Here is a 15967-nt window from a genome sequence, read left to right as displayed (position 1 = left end):
CACCTGCCCGTCTGCCTCCAGGCATCTTATTTGTCTGCTGTCTGTCTCTCTACCTGTCTGTCTGTCCAGTTCCTGCTCAGGGTGGAGGGCTGGGTTCAGGTGTGCTCCGAGGGCTCGCTGCCGTCTGCCACAGCAGAGCTGGAGGCCGCCATCAAGAAGCACCAGGAGCTGAACGAGGAGATCTCTGCCAACTACACGCAGGTACCTGTCTGCCTGACTGTCTGTCTGTCTGTCCACACGTCCGTCTGTCTGCTCACACACCTGTCTGTCTGAATACCTGTCTGTCTGCAGGTCAGTGAGAGTGGTAAAGCCTTATTGGACGTCCTCCAGCGCTGCCCGCCGACTGACTCTGACGACCCAGCGACCAAACCGGACTTCAGTGCTGCTACGCACGGCATCATGGGAGTTCTGCACCAGGTCATGCAGGTACGTCTCACCTGATCATGTCTCACCGTCGTTAGAGCAGCGCTCACGGACAGACAGGTGGATTGATGTGGAGTTTTCTCTTTTCTGCAGGGTCACCATGAGGTGGAGGGGGCGTGGCAGCACCGAAAACTCCGCCTCCACCAGCGCCTGCAGCTGTGTGTGTTTCAACAGGATGTGAGACAGGTATGACAGATCCAGATCCAGATCCAGGTCCAGGTCAAAACTGAGTCAGATTCAGATCCACGTATATTTCCAGATTCTCATCCTGTTGACATGAACATCCAGATTCAGATTTTATAGACTGTGATTTACTGTCTTTTCTGACATAAACAATTCAGGTTCTCTCCCTCGTCTCCCTCTGTCCACCTGTCTCCCTCTGTCCACCTGTCTCCCTCTGTCCACCTGTCCGTCTGCCTCTCAGGTGTTGGACTGGGTGGAGCAGCACGGTGAGGTTTTCCTGAACAAACACAGCGGAGTGGGGAAGTCTCTGCATCGAGCGCGAGCGCTGCAGAAACGCCACGACGACTTCCAGCAGGTGGCGCAGGTAACACACTAACACCTGGATCAGCTGAGCCCAGCGGACCGTCCCGGGTTTGGATCATTGGTGTCAAAAGAAGACAGCGATCACAGCTAAAGCCTGAACCTGAACACGAACCTAAGTCTGAGCCTGAACATTCAACGATTAGCATGATGGTGGCTAACGTTTGGTCTGCCTCCATGAGTAATACACACACTTTACTTTCACTGTGTGTTGTTCTCAGCATAAAACAGGAAACAAGGCGTCGCCACACACACTCCTCAAAACGTAAAATCATCAATACACTGAAGCGTAAATTAAATTTCAGATGGAGGAAACGAATCACTGCATCCTGGACTGTAACACACGGCAGATAATCCTCAGATCAGAATCCTGATGGAAGCACTAACATCAGCACTCTGTGTGTGTGTGTGTGTGTGTGTGTGTGTGTGTGTGTGTGTGTCTGTCTGTCTGTCTGTCTGTCTGTCTGTCAGAACACTTACACTAATGCAGAGAAGCTTCTGGAAGCAGCAGATCAGCTGGCTCAGTCTGGGGAGTGTGAGGAGGAGGAGATCTACCAGGCAGCCAGAGACCTGGAGCTCCGCATGCAGGTGACTCTGCAGGACAGAGACAGAGACACAGATTGAAGAAGACACACAAGACATGGGCTTTTATTCTGAAAAGCAGCTACAGGAAGAAACTCTGATGTGTTGTAAGGTTTGTGTTTGTGTTTGCAGGCATTCATCCAGCGAGTGGAGCAGAGGAAGCTGCTGCTGGACCTCGCTGTGTCCTTCTACACACACACCAAGGAGGTAGCACGCACACACACATGCACACACACACACACATGCACACACACACGCACACACACACACACACACACACACACACACACACACACACACACACACACACACAACATGAATCCTGTTTGTGCTCTGTTCCTCTTCTCTTTATCCTTCTGCTCCTCTTCCTCATCTGCTTCTTCTTTCCCTCCTCTTCCTTCCCTGTTCTGCTGTCTCCCTCCTCCTCTTCCTCTCTCCTCCTCCTCCTCCTCCTCCTCAGCTCTCAGTATGGATGGAGGGCCTTCAGAAGCAGCTGTCCTCAGATCTCTGTGTTTGTCCGGACACCGTCGAGGCGCTGCAGGCTCTCATCAGCCAGCAGCAGCAGCAGCAGGCCAATACACAGGTACCTGCTGACCTTTGACCTCTGACCTGAAGTCTAACCCATTCATAACAAGCTAACACCCCGCTGACCTCTGACCCCTCACCTCTAACCCTCACACTAACCCTAACTCTAACCCTGACCCACAGGAAGCTGCAATGAGTGTCATCCGGGAAGGAGAAGACCTCATCCTTCAACTCAGGTACACACAGAGTGGGTGCGTTTGATTCCTTCCTCAGTGCTGCACAGATGGCCTTTTTATAGCTTGTGTGGGTGCGTTTCTCACACTTGTCAGGGCAGCCTGTGTGGAGCTGGTGTATATAATTATTGAGGGTGTGTTTGCTTTTGGTTAGCAACACCTGTGGGGTTTGTTTGTTATATTCATCAGGTCAGCTCTGTGGCCCATAGGAAAACGGTGTATGCATTTTGTGTGGGTGTGTTTATTTTCTACTTTGTGTAGAATGTGTGGGTGCATTTGTTTTCTATTTTGGGTGGCTGTATTTTCTAGTTTGTGGAGAATGTGTGGGTGCATTCATTTTTCAAGTTTGCAAAGCCTGCGTGCGTATTTTTGGGTGGTAGTTTAGTAGTTTTCTACTTTGTGTTTATTGTGTGGGAGTTTGTTTCACTCCACAGGGCAGCTCAGAGGCCTGCGTGGAGTTCGTATTAGTCATGATTGTGGGTTCATTTGTTTTCAACTTTGTATGTCGTGTGTGGGTCCGCTTGTTGTGTAGTTTGTATGGTCTGTGTGGGGGGGTTAGTGTGTGCAAGTGTGTGGTGTGTGCGTGTTTTCAGGAACCCACTGTTAGCTCATTTGTTTCTATAACCTGTGTGGGTGCGTTTGTTTTAAAATTTATATTCTAGTTTGTATAATCTGCATGGGTGCGTTTGTTTCACTGGTCAGGGCAGCTGAGGGGCCTGTGTGGAGTTGGTGTATGTAAACATTGTAGGAATGTTTGTTTTCGAGTTTGCAGTTTACTTAACCATTTTAGGTGCGTTTGTTTCAGGCCACAGGGCAGCTCAGTGGCCCACGTGGAGTCAGTGCTACAGCAGCTGGAGGAGTCTCACGTCCAACTGGAGGAACTTTTCCACCAGAGAAAGATCCGATTGGATGTTTACCTGCAGCTCCGCATCCTGCACCAGTGCACGCTGGAGGTACTTCGTTTGTGTTTTTGTTTACTGATGTTTCGTACGTCACACATTTCACACAATTACTTCCTGAACTCCCTCCACTGTGGTTCGACTCCTTATGGGTGTTTTTCTCGTTTGCAGGTAACTGGGGAAATGGACGCCTGGAAGCAGGACCTCCAGAAACAGTCCCAGGACTTCTCCGCAGAGAAGCTAGCATCACCACGACTAGCTGACGCCAACCAGGACAAGCTAGCCCAAGACAAGCTAGGAATGGGTCAGTCACGGTTAGTGGAGGCTAGCCCTGAGGTGCTAACGCTAGCGCAGCAGCGCATCCACAGGTAAACAGAGTGATGACATCGTCCAGGCTCAGTACAAAAATGAAAATAAAAGGTCATAGCAGGCTTTGACTGATTGACTGATCCTCAGGCACATGGAGCGAAGGCTTGCTATGAACAATATGATCTACGAGGTCATCCAGCAAGGTCACGACCTTCAGCAGTACATCACTGAGGTCCAGGCGTCAGGTAAGAGACACACTGTTGCTGCTAATGCTGCAGTTGTGTTGTACTTCTACTAATGCAGTGTTTGATGCCACAGTTACTACTGCTCCTGCTGCCAGTAGTGCGGGTCATGTGATTACTTTCACAGACTTTCCATTTGCTGACCTGAAAAACAAATAACAAGGATGTCAAAGGTCATCAGATGCACAGACACGTAGAGCTAGCTGTCATCTACATATCAACAGAAATATACACCAAATCTCTGAATGACAGAACATAACGGCATCTTATATCGACAGAGGAGAAAGGGAACTAGGTTTGAGACTTGGGGTATACCACAAGAAATGAGATTGGGCATATCTGAGTCTACATAGGGGGCTTCCTGGAGAGTTTTAATGGATTTCCAGAGTTTCTTGACAGGTTTATGGAGATCCCTGAAGTAGTTTCAGGGGCGCTCAATAGAGCTGCGGTGGTTCTTCCAGGGATTCTTTAAGTAAGTTACATCATTGTAGTGGTCAATGAAAGGGTTCCTGGACAGTTTCCAGAGGCCACTTTGGGGGTTACAAAGGTAATGGAGTGGGACGCAATTCAGCAAAGGGTCCATGTGGTCCCTGAAGGGCTCCCAAGGATTCAAATGGTCCTTGAAGGGATTCATGCAGTCGCCAAGGGATTCCCAGGAGTCATTAAAGGGCTCTGGTGACCTTGAGAGACTTTCAGGAGTCTTTGGTGCCTTCCAGGGCTCATTTAGTGGTTTCTACAGCTTCTTAAGTGGATTTCTGAGGCTGATGGGTGGTTTCCAAAGCTTCCCACAAGGGAGCTTGAGGGATTTTCATGGGGTCCACAACTTTCTTAGTGGTTTGTAGTGCTCTCACTGGGAATCCTAAAAGTGCCTTAAGGACGTACAATGGTCTCAGAGGAGGTTCCAGAGATCCTTGTTAAATCTATACTGGTCCCTATGTGGAGTCAAGGAGTCACTGACAGGGTTCCAGAGCACTGAGGGACTTCCAGGTGTTTTTGTTTGTCCCAGAATCCTTTAGTGGTTTTTAGCACTGCCTCTGGGGGTTCCAGAGGTTTCTGAGGGCATCCATTTATTCTGTATCGTGCTCCAGTGGTCTTTGAGTCTGCTACACTTTTGGATTTTATTTTGGGTTTTCAGCTGTACTTCAGGGCTGCTGGCTTTTCTTTCGGGGGGTTCGGAGGTCTTTAATGGTGTCAAACAAGCATAAACTGGCAAAAGGCTGAACTGGCACAAAGCAGAACAGCTCACAGTTCAGAACAGGTGGGATTATTGATCACTTTTGAATAGAACTGAGTGAAACAGATCAGATCACATTTCATGCTCCAGCGTGCCACCAGTCTGACCAGTAACACACTCATGGTATCAGAGGAAGGGGGGGGGGGGGTAGAGAGGATAATAGGGGGAGGGGGAAAAGGGGGATGGAGTTGTCATGGAAACTGCTCTCTGAAGCACACAGCTGGTCCCCATGGAAACCAGCGTATTGAATTTGCCATGGAGACACACACACGCACGCATCCATGCACGCATACACACATGGATGGAGATTAAAACACACATTTATATTCATATACTTGAGAGGACCTGAACAGCCAAATGTCCTCACTCTGAAGGTCTAAAATTGTGTGTTTTGTGTGTGTGTGTGTGTGTGTGTGTGTGTGTGTGTGGGGTAAGGTATCGAGCTATCAGAGGCGGAGGGGGGTCTCTCTTCTCAGGTGGAGGAGGTGCAGCACCTCCTGCAGGACAAACAGAAGGAACTGCAGCAGATTGCAGATCACACACACACACACCTGGAGCAGAACCTGCAGCTGAGACACCTGCAGAGCCAGGTCAAACAGGTAACACAGTCACACACACCTGCACCTGCACATCCAGGTATCATCCAGGCACTGCAGAGGGACTGAACTCCACCTGTCTGTCCGTGCCTCAGGTGCTGGGCTGGATCTCAGAGGGGGAGGTCATGTTGTCGTCCTGCATGTTGAACTCCAGCTGTCTGTCTGAAGCTGAGCAGCTGCAGAGGGAGCATGAGCGCCTCCAGCAGGCCATAGAGGTAACTGCGTGCACACGCACACACACACGCACACACACACAAAGTAAGATGATTGGATGAATGGAAATCACATGGCCGTACCTGATCCTCCACTTTGTCTCTTCCCAGGCTCTGCTCCACGCCGACTCCCTGCAGAGGACTCATCAGGTGGCTCTGGCTCTGCAGCAGAGAGCAGAGTTGCTGGTCAGGTCAGTTGCCGTCTGTACTGCAGTGATTTATAGTGTGAGGTCACTGCTAATGGGAAGTTATTAACTTTGTTAGTTCGTACTGGTTTCAAACTAGATCTGAAGCAGGTTGAACCATTAGAACATAATGAAGGCATTTCTGAGGACAGATGATGGAAACAGGTCGTCCAAGCATCTCAAGCTGTCGCATTACATCCAGAATAACAATCCAGAACGTTCAACCTCATTTAGAACCGGTTTGTCTTGTATTAAAACACAGTCACAATCACATGACCTCTGACCCCCCTCCCTCAGGTCAGGTCACTATGATCCAGATGCAGTGAGGTCTTGTGCCCAGACGGTGGCGCTGCACTGGCAGACTCTGATGCTGAGGATCGAAGACAGACTCAAACTGGTCAATGCCTCCGCCGCCTTCTACAGGACGTCCCAGCAGGTACTAATGTCTGTCTGTCTGTCTGTCCACCTGTCCAACTGTCCCACCCCTCTGTCTGTCTGTCTACCTACCTGTCTGCCTGTCTCTCCAGGTGTGTGGGGTGCTGGAGAGTCTGGAGCAGGAGTACCGCAGGGAGGAGGACTGGTGTGCAGGTGGAGATCGACAGCCAGAGCAACTCATGCCGCTCATCAACAAACACATGGAGCAGAAGGAGGCGTTCCTGAAGGTGAGGAGAGCAGGAGAAGCATTGGACAGTCTTAAACCCCTCCCTGAACTGTCCAATCATATAACTAGGCCAGGTGGTCTCTGGTGTGTTTGGTGTACGTGGATCAAGGCTGATGTTTTTTAAGCCTTTTATAAAACCAGAAACACAGGAGCCAATAGGAAGCATGCTAACAGTATGGTTGTATTAGCATTAGCAGAAGCTCCTGACATTCGTTAAAGGCCAGTCCAGGATTGATCATGTCATGTCATGTGACCCAGTCATAGGTGGGTTTAATTCGACAGGGTCCCTAACAGTCTTGTTTCCATGGTGACAGGCCTGCACTCTGGCCAGACGGAACGCTGAAGTTTTCCTAAAGTACATCCACCGCAACAGCGTGACCATGGCGAACATCTCCGGCCACAGCGTCACCGTCTCAGGGGTAACAGGGGTCACTGAGGTCACCGGACACTCCAGGGTACCAGAGCAACAGGTCAAAGGTGAACCAACATACGCACACACAAAAATACACAACTCGTGTTTAGCGTAAGTAAAAAAGTGCAGTGGAGCCTGGACAGAGCCCTGAGGAACTCCTGGTTAACAGGTGTTTATGTGTGTGCTGTACAGCATCAGCGATCCAGGTGTGTCTGTGCATGCAGGTATTCTCAGCGAGCTGCTCCAGAGGGAAAACAGAGTTCTCCATTTCTGGACTCTGAAGAAACGTAGACTGGATCAGTGCCAGCAGTACCTGATGTTCCAGAGCCACGCCCAGCAGGTAGACAGCCGCTCCACTCAACTCTGACGTACAGTAGAAAAAAACTGCAATATTTTTGTCATTACAGTGACAGAAAATTGACATACTGACATTTTGGAATTCAGAGTTCAGTCCTTGGCAGTGGTAGAAGTACTCGTATCTCTTACTTCACTAAAACCAGCAATACCACTACTGTAATACACTGTGTTGCACTCAAAGTATTACTTAATTTTACTTTCACTTTCAGAATGTAATGTAAAATGCAATAAGTACTTCTTGGGCAGAGGAGTCTGTTTGAGAGTGCCGTATTGCTAAATGTATCATATAATTGCAGTATTATCACTGATGCTTTGACACTTGCTACCTCATGGCGCTCAAACACTGCACTCTAGTAAATGTAATTAGTTACATTCAACCACTGGTTCCTGGGAGTCCATGAGGCTTAGCAAGTTGACCTCCAGACTACAGTCCGCTCAGCATTGACTGGTCAGGTGACTACACCTGAACACACCTGGACACCTGTTGTGTGACAAAAATAACCTCAATGCCTCCTCCAGCAGGCATTATTTTGACGAATTGAACACGTGTTTGGAATCTAAATTGAAAATGTTCTTTTCTTTGCAGGCTCTGGATTGGCTACAGCAGTCAGGTGACCACTACCTGGCCACGCACACATCGCCGGGGGGAACGGTGGCTGAGACGCAAGAACTGCTGAACCAACACAGAGAGTTTTGTGTGTCCGCCAAGGTGAGAGCACACAGAAACACACACGGACGTGTGTAATGACTAACACCATGACTTACCTGTGTCTCTGCCTCTCAGCACACCCAGGAAAAGGTTCACCTGCTGATTCAGCTGGCTGAGAGCATGCTGGCTAAAGGCCACGCCCACCGCACCGAGCTGCGTCGCTGCGTGTCCACGGTGGACAAACGGTACCGCGACTTCACCGTCAGGATGGGACAGTACCGCCACCTGCTGGAGACGGCGCTCGGAGGGTGCTCACAGGTACGTGTCCAGAGCAGTAAAACACCTTCGCACCAACAAGGTACTCAAACAGGAAATGATTGGCAGGTAGACTCACCTTTTCTGACGGTGTCCCTGTCAGGACAACAAGGACCTGGAACTGGAGCTGATCCCCAACAGCCTGTCTGACTCCGACCCCGAGGTCAACCTGTCCGACCCCAGCCATCAGGTCAGCGACGAGAAGAGACGCTCCGCCCGCAAGAAGGAGTGAGTACTGTTAGTACTAATATGAGCTACAGTACTGTGATCGCACATGCTTTAGTGACCTGTGAGTGTGTGTGTGTGTTACAGGTACATCATGGCTGAGCTCCTTCAGACAGAAAGAGTCTACGTCAGAGATCTTCAGGAGTGTATTGAGGTACATCAAAGTACTGTAGTACCATTACCTCACAGTACCATAGAATACAACACAGTCCAGCCACATTACTACATACTGTAGTATCACACCCCAAAGTCCTGAATATTAGGACTAAAATATGCTATAGTACTTTATAATTCACCATTGTTTCATGTACTGCAATACTTCCTGGTACTGTACTGTGAAAGTCTGGAGGTGTTTGTGTTTATTACCACCAACAGCGCCCTCTGCTGGCAGAACTGCAGACAACACATTTAAAGCTGCTGCACATTCATGCAGTGAAGAGGAAGACTACAGTGCAAGACATTAACGCAATCATGATACCACGTAGTACTACATCATAATGGACAGCATTTCCTAACAGTAATACTTTTCCCTGGTGCAGACGTACCTGTGGGAGATGACGAGCGGCTCAGAGGACGTCCCTCCTGGTCTCCACAACAAGGACGACATCGTGTTCGGAAACATCCAGGACATCTACGAGTTCCACAACAGGTACTGCAAAATGTACTGCACAATATACTGGAATACATGTACTACAATGCTACCCATGTAGTCGATCTATGGGTTCTACAAAAGGTTTTGAAAGATATCCAAAATATGTTACACAGTATTGTGTGCATAGTAAGGCAGTACTCTGTTTTGCAGTATTTTCCTGAAGGAGCTGGAAAACTACGAACAGCTTCCTGAGGACGTTGGACACTGCTTCGTGACCTGGGTACCCAGACTGTTTGGATGTTTTTTATCCATTAAAAATGTAAATCAGAGATTGGGATGGTCCAGATCAAACTTCCTGTTTCTGTCTCAGGCCGATAAGTTCCACATGTACGTGACGTACTGCAGGAACAAGCCGGACTCCAGTTTACTGATCCAGCAGCACGGCGTGGGATTCTTCGAGGTGAGTCTTCAGCCGGTCCACTTCCTGTTCAGTGATGTGAGTGTTGGTGTGTCTTTGGTGGAGGTTACACGTGGGTCAGCTTCGTCCAGTTATCCGCCGACAGTCGGGAGTAAAACTGAAATGGTGGTGAGTCGGTTTGCGTGTGACAGTGAGTCGAAGGGAACTTTGGACCCTGAGGCTGGACTGACAGGGAACCAGTGACCTAAAAACTAAAGGAGTCAGAGCGCAGCCGACCAGCTGAACACGCAAAACACTGAAGTCGTCTTCGTGGGTGATAAACATTTTGGGCTCGCACACAATTCAACAGTTATGGAGAATGAAATTTCCCATAATTAATAATAATTTGAGTTCATATGGATGTCTGTGAACTTGCTATGTGTCCTGTCTCAGAGTCTCACCTCAGTTCATTACTGGGTCACAAGTCGATGATGCCAATAGGCCAAAAACCAGGAGAGCAGTGGTTCCCATCCTGTTCGGGGGGGTGAGGGCTTCAGTTTGGCTCATGATTTCCCTTTAACATGTTCTGTGTGTGTTCGTGTGCAGGAGGTCCAGAGGAGACATGGTCTGGCCAACTCCATCTCCTCAGCTCTCATCAAACCGGTTCAGAGGATCACCAAATACCAGCTGCTGCTCAAGGTAACGCAGCCACGCTCAGAACACAGGAGGTCAGAGTTTCCCTTTACGAGGCGTCAGCAGAGCGTTTGTCGAAAAGGCCGTTGAGCGCAGAGGAAAACTCAACGTTTGTTCCTTCTGGCTGTTTGGAAAAGGCGACGCCTCTGAGGATTTCACTGAGTGCAGCTTTAAATCCAGAACACTTTATATGGAGCCCAAAGGATCCAGACTGAGTGTTCAGAATAATAAATGAAACTCACTTTATGTTCGCTTGAAAACGTCGCTGCAGCTTGAGCTCAGCAGCAGCAGCAGGAGCCTGAAGGTGACGTCCGTACAGACCCTTCACTTTTACCTGTTCAGGTCACGTTTTCCAACAAGTACCTCTGGTACTTCAGTACTTGTTGCTTCATGTGGAATGTTGTTTTTGTTGTTTGGTTTTTAATTAATTACTGAGAATTGGCTGCAAAAACTGCATCAACAACAGTCAGTGAAGCTAAAAACAACATAAAAACCACGAGGTAACATCTGTTTTTGTAAGAAAAAGAGACGAACTGTTCTGCTGTTAAGTCGAGATGTCAATATTGGATTTATGTTTACAATACAAAGCATTAAAAAGGTAAAGATGTGAGGTAAAATAGTAATAGAGTATATAGCAAATGTAATTTTGTAAGTAAATCTGCAGTACTTGGAAATGTATTCATGGTATTTGTTCTTCAGTATCTTGGTTACTGTGATCGTTGAGCGACCTCGTTTTTAAAACTGTTCGTGTTAATTTGTTGAAATAAGCGAAGGGTCTAATGGACAGGATTCATCTGCGTCGTCTCTTTTTAAGAACGGACGGGTGAAGGTTTGTGTTCGTGCGTTCACAGGAGCTGCTGGCATGCTGCGAGGAGGGGAAAGGCGAGATCAAAGAAGGCCTGGACGTGATGCTGAGCGTCCCAAAGAGGGCGAACGATGCGATGCACGTTAGCATGCTGGAAGGTAACGAAGGCAGATGATTGACACACCGTGACGTCAGGACACCACGATAAGACCTCAAGATGAGAAGATGAGCAGCAGCTGCTCAGAGGAGACTTTAATCCTGCCTCTGTTCATGTCCCCGTCAGGTCTGGAGGAGGGTCTGGAGGTGCAGGGGGAGCTCCTCCTCCAAGACTCCTTCCTGGTTTGGGAGCCAAAGTCTCTGATCAGAAAGGGGCGAGACCGACACCTCTTCCTGTTTGAGCTGTCACTCATCTTCAGCAAGGAGATCAAAGACTCGTCAGGACGAACCAAATACCTGTACAAGAGCAGACTGAGGGTAACGCACACCTACAAATACAACAGGCGGCCATTTCTGTCAGTACATGTACAACAGACAGCTTCCTTTGTCGGAGACGTGTCCAAAACAAAGTCCACATGAGGTGGTGTGTAGACGGGGGACATGTCCTCATAATCAGGCTAAACCAACACTGATCACCTGTTTCCTCTTTCTACCTGTGACTGTCAGACCTCGGAGCTCGGTGTAACGGAGCACATCGAGGGGGATCCCTGCAAGTTCGCCCTGTGGGTCGGACGAACGCCGACGTCTGACAACAAGACGGTCCTGAAGGTGAGTGCGCTCCACACGGAAAGCTCCTGTGTGCTTCCATCTCGTCGTATTGACAGTGTGCTCAGGTAAGGCTGTCCACCTGTCGCCCTCGCTCTCCACAGGCATCGTCGTTGGAGCTGAAGCAGGAGTGGGTCCGCAGCATTCGGCAGGTGATCCAGGAGAGGCGGGGACACCTGCGGGGGGCACTGAGGGAGCCCATCCCACTGCCAAAGACGCCAAACCCCACGCTGGGGCGGCAGCGCAGCATCAGCCGCAGGTCAGCTGACACATCCGTCACATGCCCTCTGACCCTCCATTTATTCATTCAGAACTCCAGTGCGCTCTGTCCTCTGAGGGTCACAAGCTTCACACCAAAGTCCATTCAGAAAAGGCTCCGTTTAGCGCTGCCCTGCTCATCGTTACACAGACGCCTCATACGACCAACCTGATGGATTCATACACAACATTAATGAGTTCTGCTCAATCCACCCAGAAACAATCAGAGAACTGGGGGAACTATTTCCTTATGCTTTACTTATACTTATGTAAAAGTACTACAACCACAACAACTACAAAAATACTCCAGTACTAATCCTGCATTCAGAATACATCCATATACTTATGGCCACATGTTGAGTTTTGCGCCTGACCTTCAGTGAGACAAGGATGGAAAAACTGAAAACTGTGTGTGTGTGTGTGTGTGTGTGTGTGTGTGTGTGTGTGTGTGTGTGTGCATCAGGGAGACCAGCGAGGATGCAGACAGTCTGGGTGATGCCAGCAGTCAGCCCGACACCGTCTCCATCGCCTCCCGAACATCACAGAACACAGCTGACAGCGACAAGGTAACACACACACACACACACACACACACACACACACACACACACACACACACACACACACACACACAAACGTTCAAATGACACTCTGTGAATCCAGAGGGGTGTGTCACTCAGTCTCATGACCTCACCACTGGCTGCAGCTGGCTGGGTGTGTGTGTGTGTGTGTGCGCGTGTGTGTGTGTGTGTGTGTGTGTGTGTGTGTGTGTGTGTGTGCGTGTGTGTGTGTGTGTGTGTGTGAGGGAGTTTCCTCTGTTCATCGTCAGATTTCTTTCGAGAAACTTTCACTTCTTCTCTGCTCTTCTGACGAGGTACGTTTGATTTCTTTTATTGTACCTGTGGTTGGTTGGCAGTGGGCGGGGTCAGTGTGTAGCGCCGTGACCTCTGACCCCTGACACACACGCTGGCTGTGGGCTCTGAGTGGTGTTTGGTGGATTGGAACTGAAGCTTGTAGCCTGTGGTGGAGCAAGTGGAACTGAGGCTCGGTCACAGCCCTCATCGGTGTCACTGAGGGATTTCTGACAGATTCCTGATCATTAAACAGAGTGTTTGTGTCGTGTACAGACAGACGCATACAGAAGTAAAAGTACTCAGTATGCAGGATGGGCCAGGCCATTATGGTAGTACTTGATGAATATTATTGATGTATTAAAATACACGCAGTACTCTGATTTGATTGCTGCTACTTTAAACTACTTTCTTTACTTTGATGAAGTTTCATTTAATGCTTCATATTTAACACACTGAGTTTTGCATCCATCCATCCTTTGGAAATACTCCTGTGTAGTACTGCAGTTAAAGTACTGAGGTGTTTTCCATCACTGTACACATGTGTGTGTATTCTGTGTGTGTGTGTGTGTGTGTGTGATGCTTGTTGGACTGAGCAGCCGATCACATCTGTGTTCGATTTGGATGGGAAACACCCCACCATTCCCTATAGACACTGTGAGTGTGAGAGTGTGTGTGTGTGTGTGTGTGTGTGTGAGTGTGTGTGTGTGTGTGTGTGTGTGTGTGTGTGTGTGTTTCCTCCACCAGCTGGAGCCCATGTGCTTGAGTTAACGCTAACGCTTTCCTTCAGGCTTTTATTGTTGACTGTATCTGTGGTTTTCATCATTCGGTGCTGTTGTCGGTCATGTTGGTCTGTATCTCATCGCAGTAAAGTCTGATCGACACATCAGTTTGATGATGACGAGCACCTTCGTCAGGTCAATACCGTTACCATCCATCCATAGCCTGCCAGCCCGCTAAACTAAGATGCTGACCACGGTTTAATTAGTATTAGCACATTAGCGTTGTCACGTCCTTAAGCAGCTGATGAGACTGCAGTCTGATTGGCTCTTGCAGTGCGTGTTCGGTGCGGCCTGTCACACCTTCTGTCTGTGACTCAGGTGTCAGCGATCAATGCTGAAGTCACTGATGCTGCTGATACTAAGTCTGGTTTAATCTATCAGTGTGCAGACACAGTTTGAATGGACGTCCCCTGTGGACACGCTGTTTGTGGGCGTGTTGCCAGTCACGCTCCTGATGCTACCACGAGGACTGTGACAGAAGTCAAAGATCTGTCCTACCTGTCTGTCTCTGCAGCTGTCAGGAGGCTGCGAGTTAGTGGTGGTGTTGTTGGACTTCTCCTCCGGGGGACCAGGAGAGCTCAGCGTCCGCTGTGGGCAGACGGTGGAGCTGGTGGAGCGCTCGGCCGAGCGGGCCGGGTGGTGTTTGGTCAGAACGACGGATCAAACGCCCCAACAGGTGAGACAGGTGATGTCCTTCAAGGTAACAAACAAACAAACACAAAGACAGCAGAGCTGAAGTTCTGACACGTGGAAGACATTGTGTCCTCACAAGCAGCAGAGACAGAGACAAACGTGGACGTTTAGACTCTTTGTCTCTTTGAGGTTTTGTCTGACGTTTTGAGTCTTTGACTCTCTGACGTTTTGTCTCTTTGAGGTTTTGTCTCTTTGTCTTTGACGTTTTGTCTCTTTGACGTTTTGTCTCTTTGTCTCTTTGACGTTTTGTCTCTTTGTCTTTTACGTTTTGTCTCTTTGACGTTTTGTCTCTTTGTCTCTGACGTTTTGTCTCTCTGACGTTTTGTCTCTTGTCTCTTTGACGTTGGGCTGCAGGAGGGCTTACTGCCGATGAGCGCCCTCTGTCTGTCACACTCACACAGTGCAGCCGACATGGAGGGACTCATCCCGGCTTCCACCACGTCCTCCAGCTCATCTTCTACGTGCACCACCACCTCCTCCTCCGGCAACTCCTCCTCCACCACCACCACCTCCTCCTCCAATAGCTCCAACTCCTCCTCCACTCTGAGCGCTGGGCGGGGTGAGTATCTGGATGACATCGTCCTTCCTGTCTCTGGTCTGAACTCATTGTTTACACTGTTAGCATGTCACCACACGGGACCTGAGAGGACGAGAAAGACAGAAAGACACTTTGTCCATGAGACGTTTCATGCATCAACATGTTAGGGTTTTTTTTCTGTTACTTCCTGTGTTTGCCCGATGTCACTTCCTGTTTAAGCAGGGGGAACTTTAAACATCCTCAGTCCACACAGCCCGTGTGTGTGTGTGTGTGTGTGTGTTGATTTGTTGTGATGTCCCACATCCTGTCTCTGTCTCCGTCTCTCGCGGTGACCCTAAATATTTAAATTGATGTTGTGAGCTTGTCAACACAAACTGGAGTCCTCGTCTGCTTCTTCTGCCGCCGAGCATCAAAAATGAAACACGCTTTGTTTGTTTGTTCGGATCTGCTGCTTCACTTTAACTTTGACTGACTGAGCGTCTCAGAGAGACGTCCACACTGACGAGGACACGTGTGTTTTCTCTGAGTACTGAGCGTCTGTCCACACTGATGTCATTGAACCCTCTTAATATTACAGACATGGAACATTTTTCATGGCTCACGGCTTGACAGAAGACACGTAGTGTTTGGAAATATAACAAACCAAACGTCCCCACAGGTCATACATGTACAAATCCAGGTGTCCACGGGGACATTCAGTAAAGAGTCTTCTTCATTCATCTGTATTATCATGATTTTTCGTTTCTGCGTCGTCTGCACGTCACGTTTGTTTTCATATTTCAGTGAGTTGATATAAAACTAGAAAAGACGAGTTCAAGTTTAACCACCAGAGTTTGTGGTCTGAATCTGATAAAGCCACTGTGTCCCAGTCTTAATCTGGTTTGACAAGATGTCACACACACACACACACACACACACACGGTCCAGAGGTGAGACAGTTTCAGGGTTAAACATTGACCTGCAGGGGTTTCAGACTCAACAGGAATCTGCAGTT

General features: G+C 48.8%; 1 protein-coding gene across 4 annotated transcripts in view; it reads left to right on the top strand.

The window, feature by feature from the left end:
• Positions 1 to 15967, top strand: part of LOC143315804 (kalirin-like) — a 36825-nt gene that overhangs the window by 8226 nt on the left and 12632 nt on the right. For all 4 annotated transcript variants that reach the window (XM_076723239.1, XM_076723237.1, XM_076723238.1 and 1 more), the window contains exons 9-41: positions 70 to 201; positions 292 to 426; positions 517 to 609; positions 848 to 970; positions 1438 to 1554; positions 1681 to 1755; positions 2009 to 2131; positions 2257 to 2309; positions 3112 to 3259; positions 3377 to 3573; positions 3662 to 3759; positions 5426 to 5589; positions 5682 to 5801; positions 5910 to 5989; positions 6281 to 6419; positions 6511 to 6645; positions 6959 to 7121; positions 7281 to 7396; positions 8000 to 8122; positions 8198 to 8380; positions 8481 to 8605; positions 8690 to 8756; positions 9142 to 9251; positions 9405 to 9474; positions 9565 to 9654; positions 10198 to 10290; positions 11136 to 11247; positions 11373 to 11563; positions 11753 to 11854; positions 11956 to 12110; positions 12573 to 12675; positions 14257 to 14418; positions 14790 to 14994. In XM_076723239.1, the coding sequence (XP_076579354.1) occupies positions 70 to 201; positions 292 to 426; positions 517 to 609; positions 848 to 970; positions 1438 to 1554; positions 1681 to 1755; positions 2009 to 2131; positions 2257 to 2309; positions 3112 to 3259; positions 3377 to 3573; positions 3662 to 3759; positions 5426 to 5589; positions 5682 to 5801; positions 5910 to 5989; positions 6281 to 6419; positions 6511 to 6645; positions 6959 to 7121; positions 7281 to 7396; positions 8000 to 8122; positions 8198 to 8380; positions 8481 to 8605; positions 8690 to 8756; positions 9142 to 9251; positions 9405 to 9474; positions 9565 to 9654; positions 10198 to 10290; positions 11136 to 11247; positions 11373 to 11563; positions 11753 to 11854; positions 11956 to 12110; positions 12573 to 12675; positions 14257 to 14418; positions 14790 to 14994 (4102 nt within the window). The remainder of the gene's footprint in view (positions 1 to 69; positions 202 to 291; positions 427 to 516; positions 610 to 847; positions 971 to 1437; positions 1555 to 1680; positions 1756 to 2008; positions 2132 to 2256; positions 2310 to 3111; positions 3260 to 3376; positions 3574 to 3661; positions 3760 to 5425; positions 5590 to 5681; positions 5802 to 5909; positions 5990 to 6280; positions 6420 to 6510; positions 6646 to 6958; positions 7122 to 7280; positions 7397 to 7999; positions 8123 to 8197; positions 8381 to 8480; positions 8606 to 8689; positions 8757 to 9141; positions 9252 to 9404; positions 9475 to 9564; positions 9655 to 10197; positions 10291 to 11135; positions 11248 to 11372; positions 11564 to 11752; positions 11855 to 11955; positions 12111 to 12572; positions 12676 to 14256; positions 14419 to 14789; positions 14995 to 15967) is intronic.

The sequence above is a fragment of the Chaetodon auriga genome, chromosome 23 (assembly GCF_051107435.1).
Source record: "Chaetodon auriga isolate fChaAug3 chromosome 23, fChaAug3.hap1, whole genome shotgun sequence".
NCBI classification, from domain to species: Eukaryota; Metazoa; Chordata; class Actinopteri; order Chaetodontiformes; family Chaetodontidae; genus Chaetodon; species Chaetodon auriga.
Note: the sequence above shows the minus strand (reverse complement) of the source record. Positions and strands in the feature narration are given on the sequence as shown.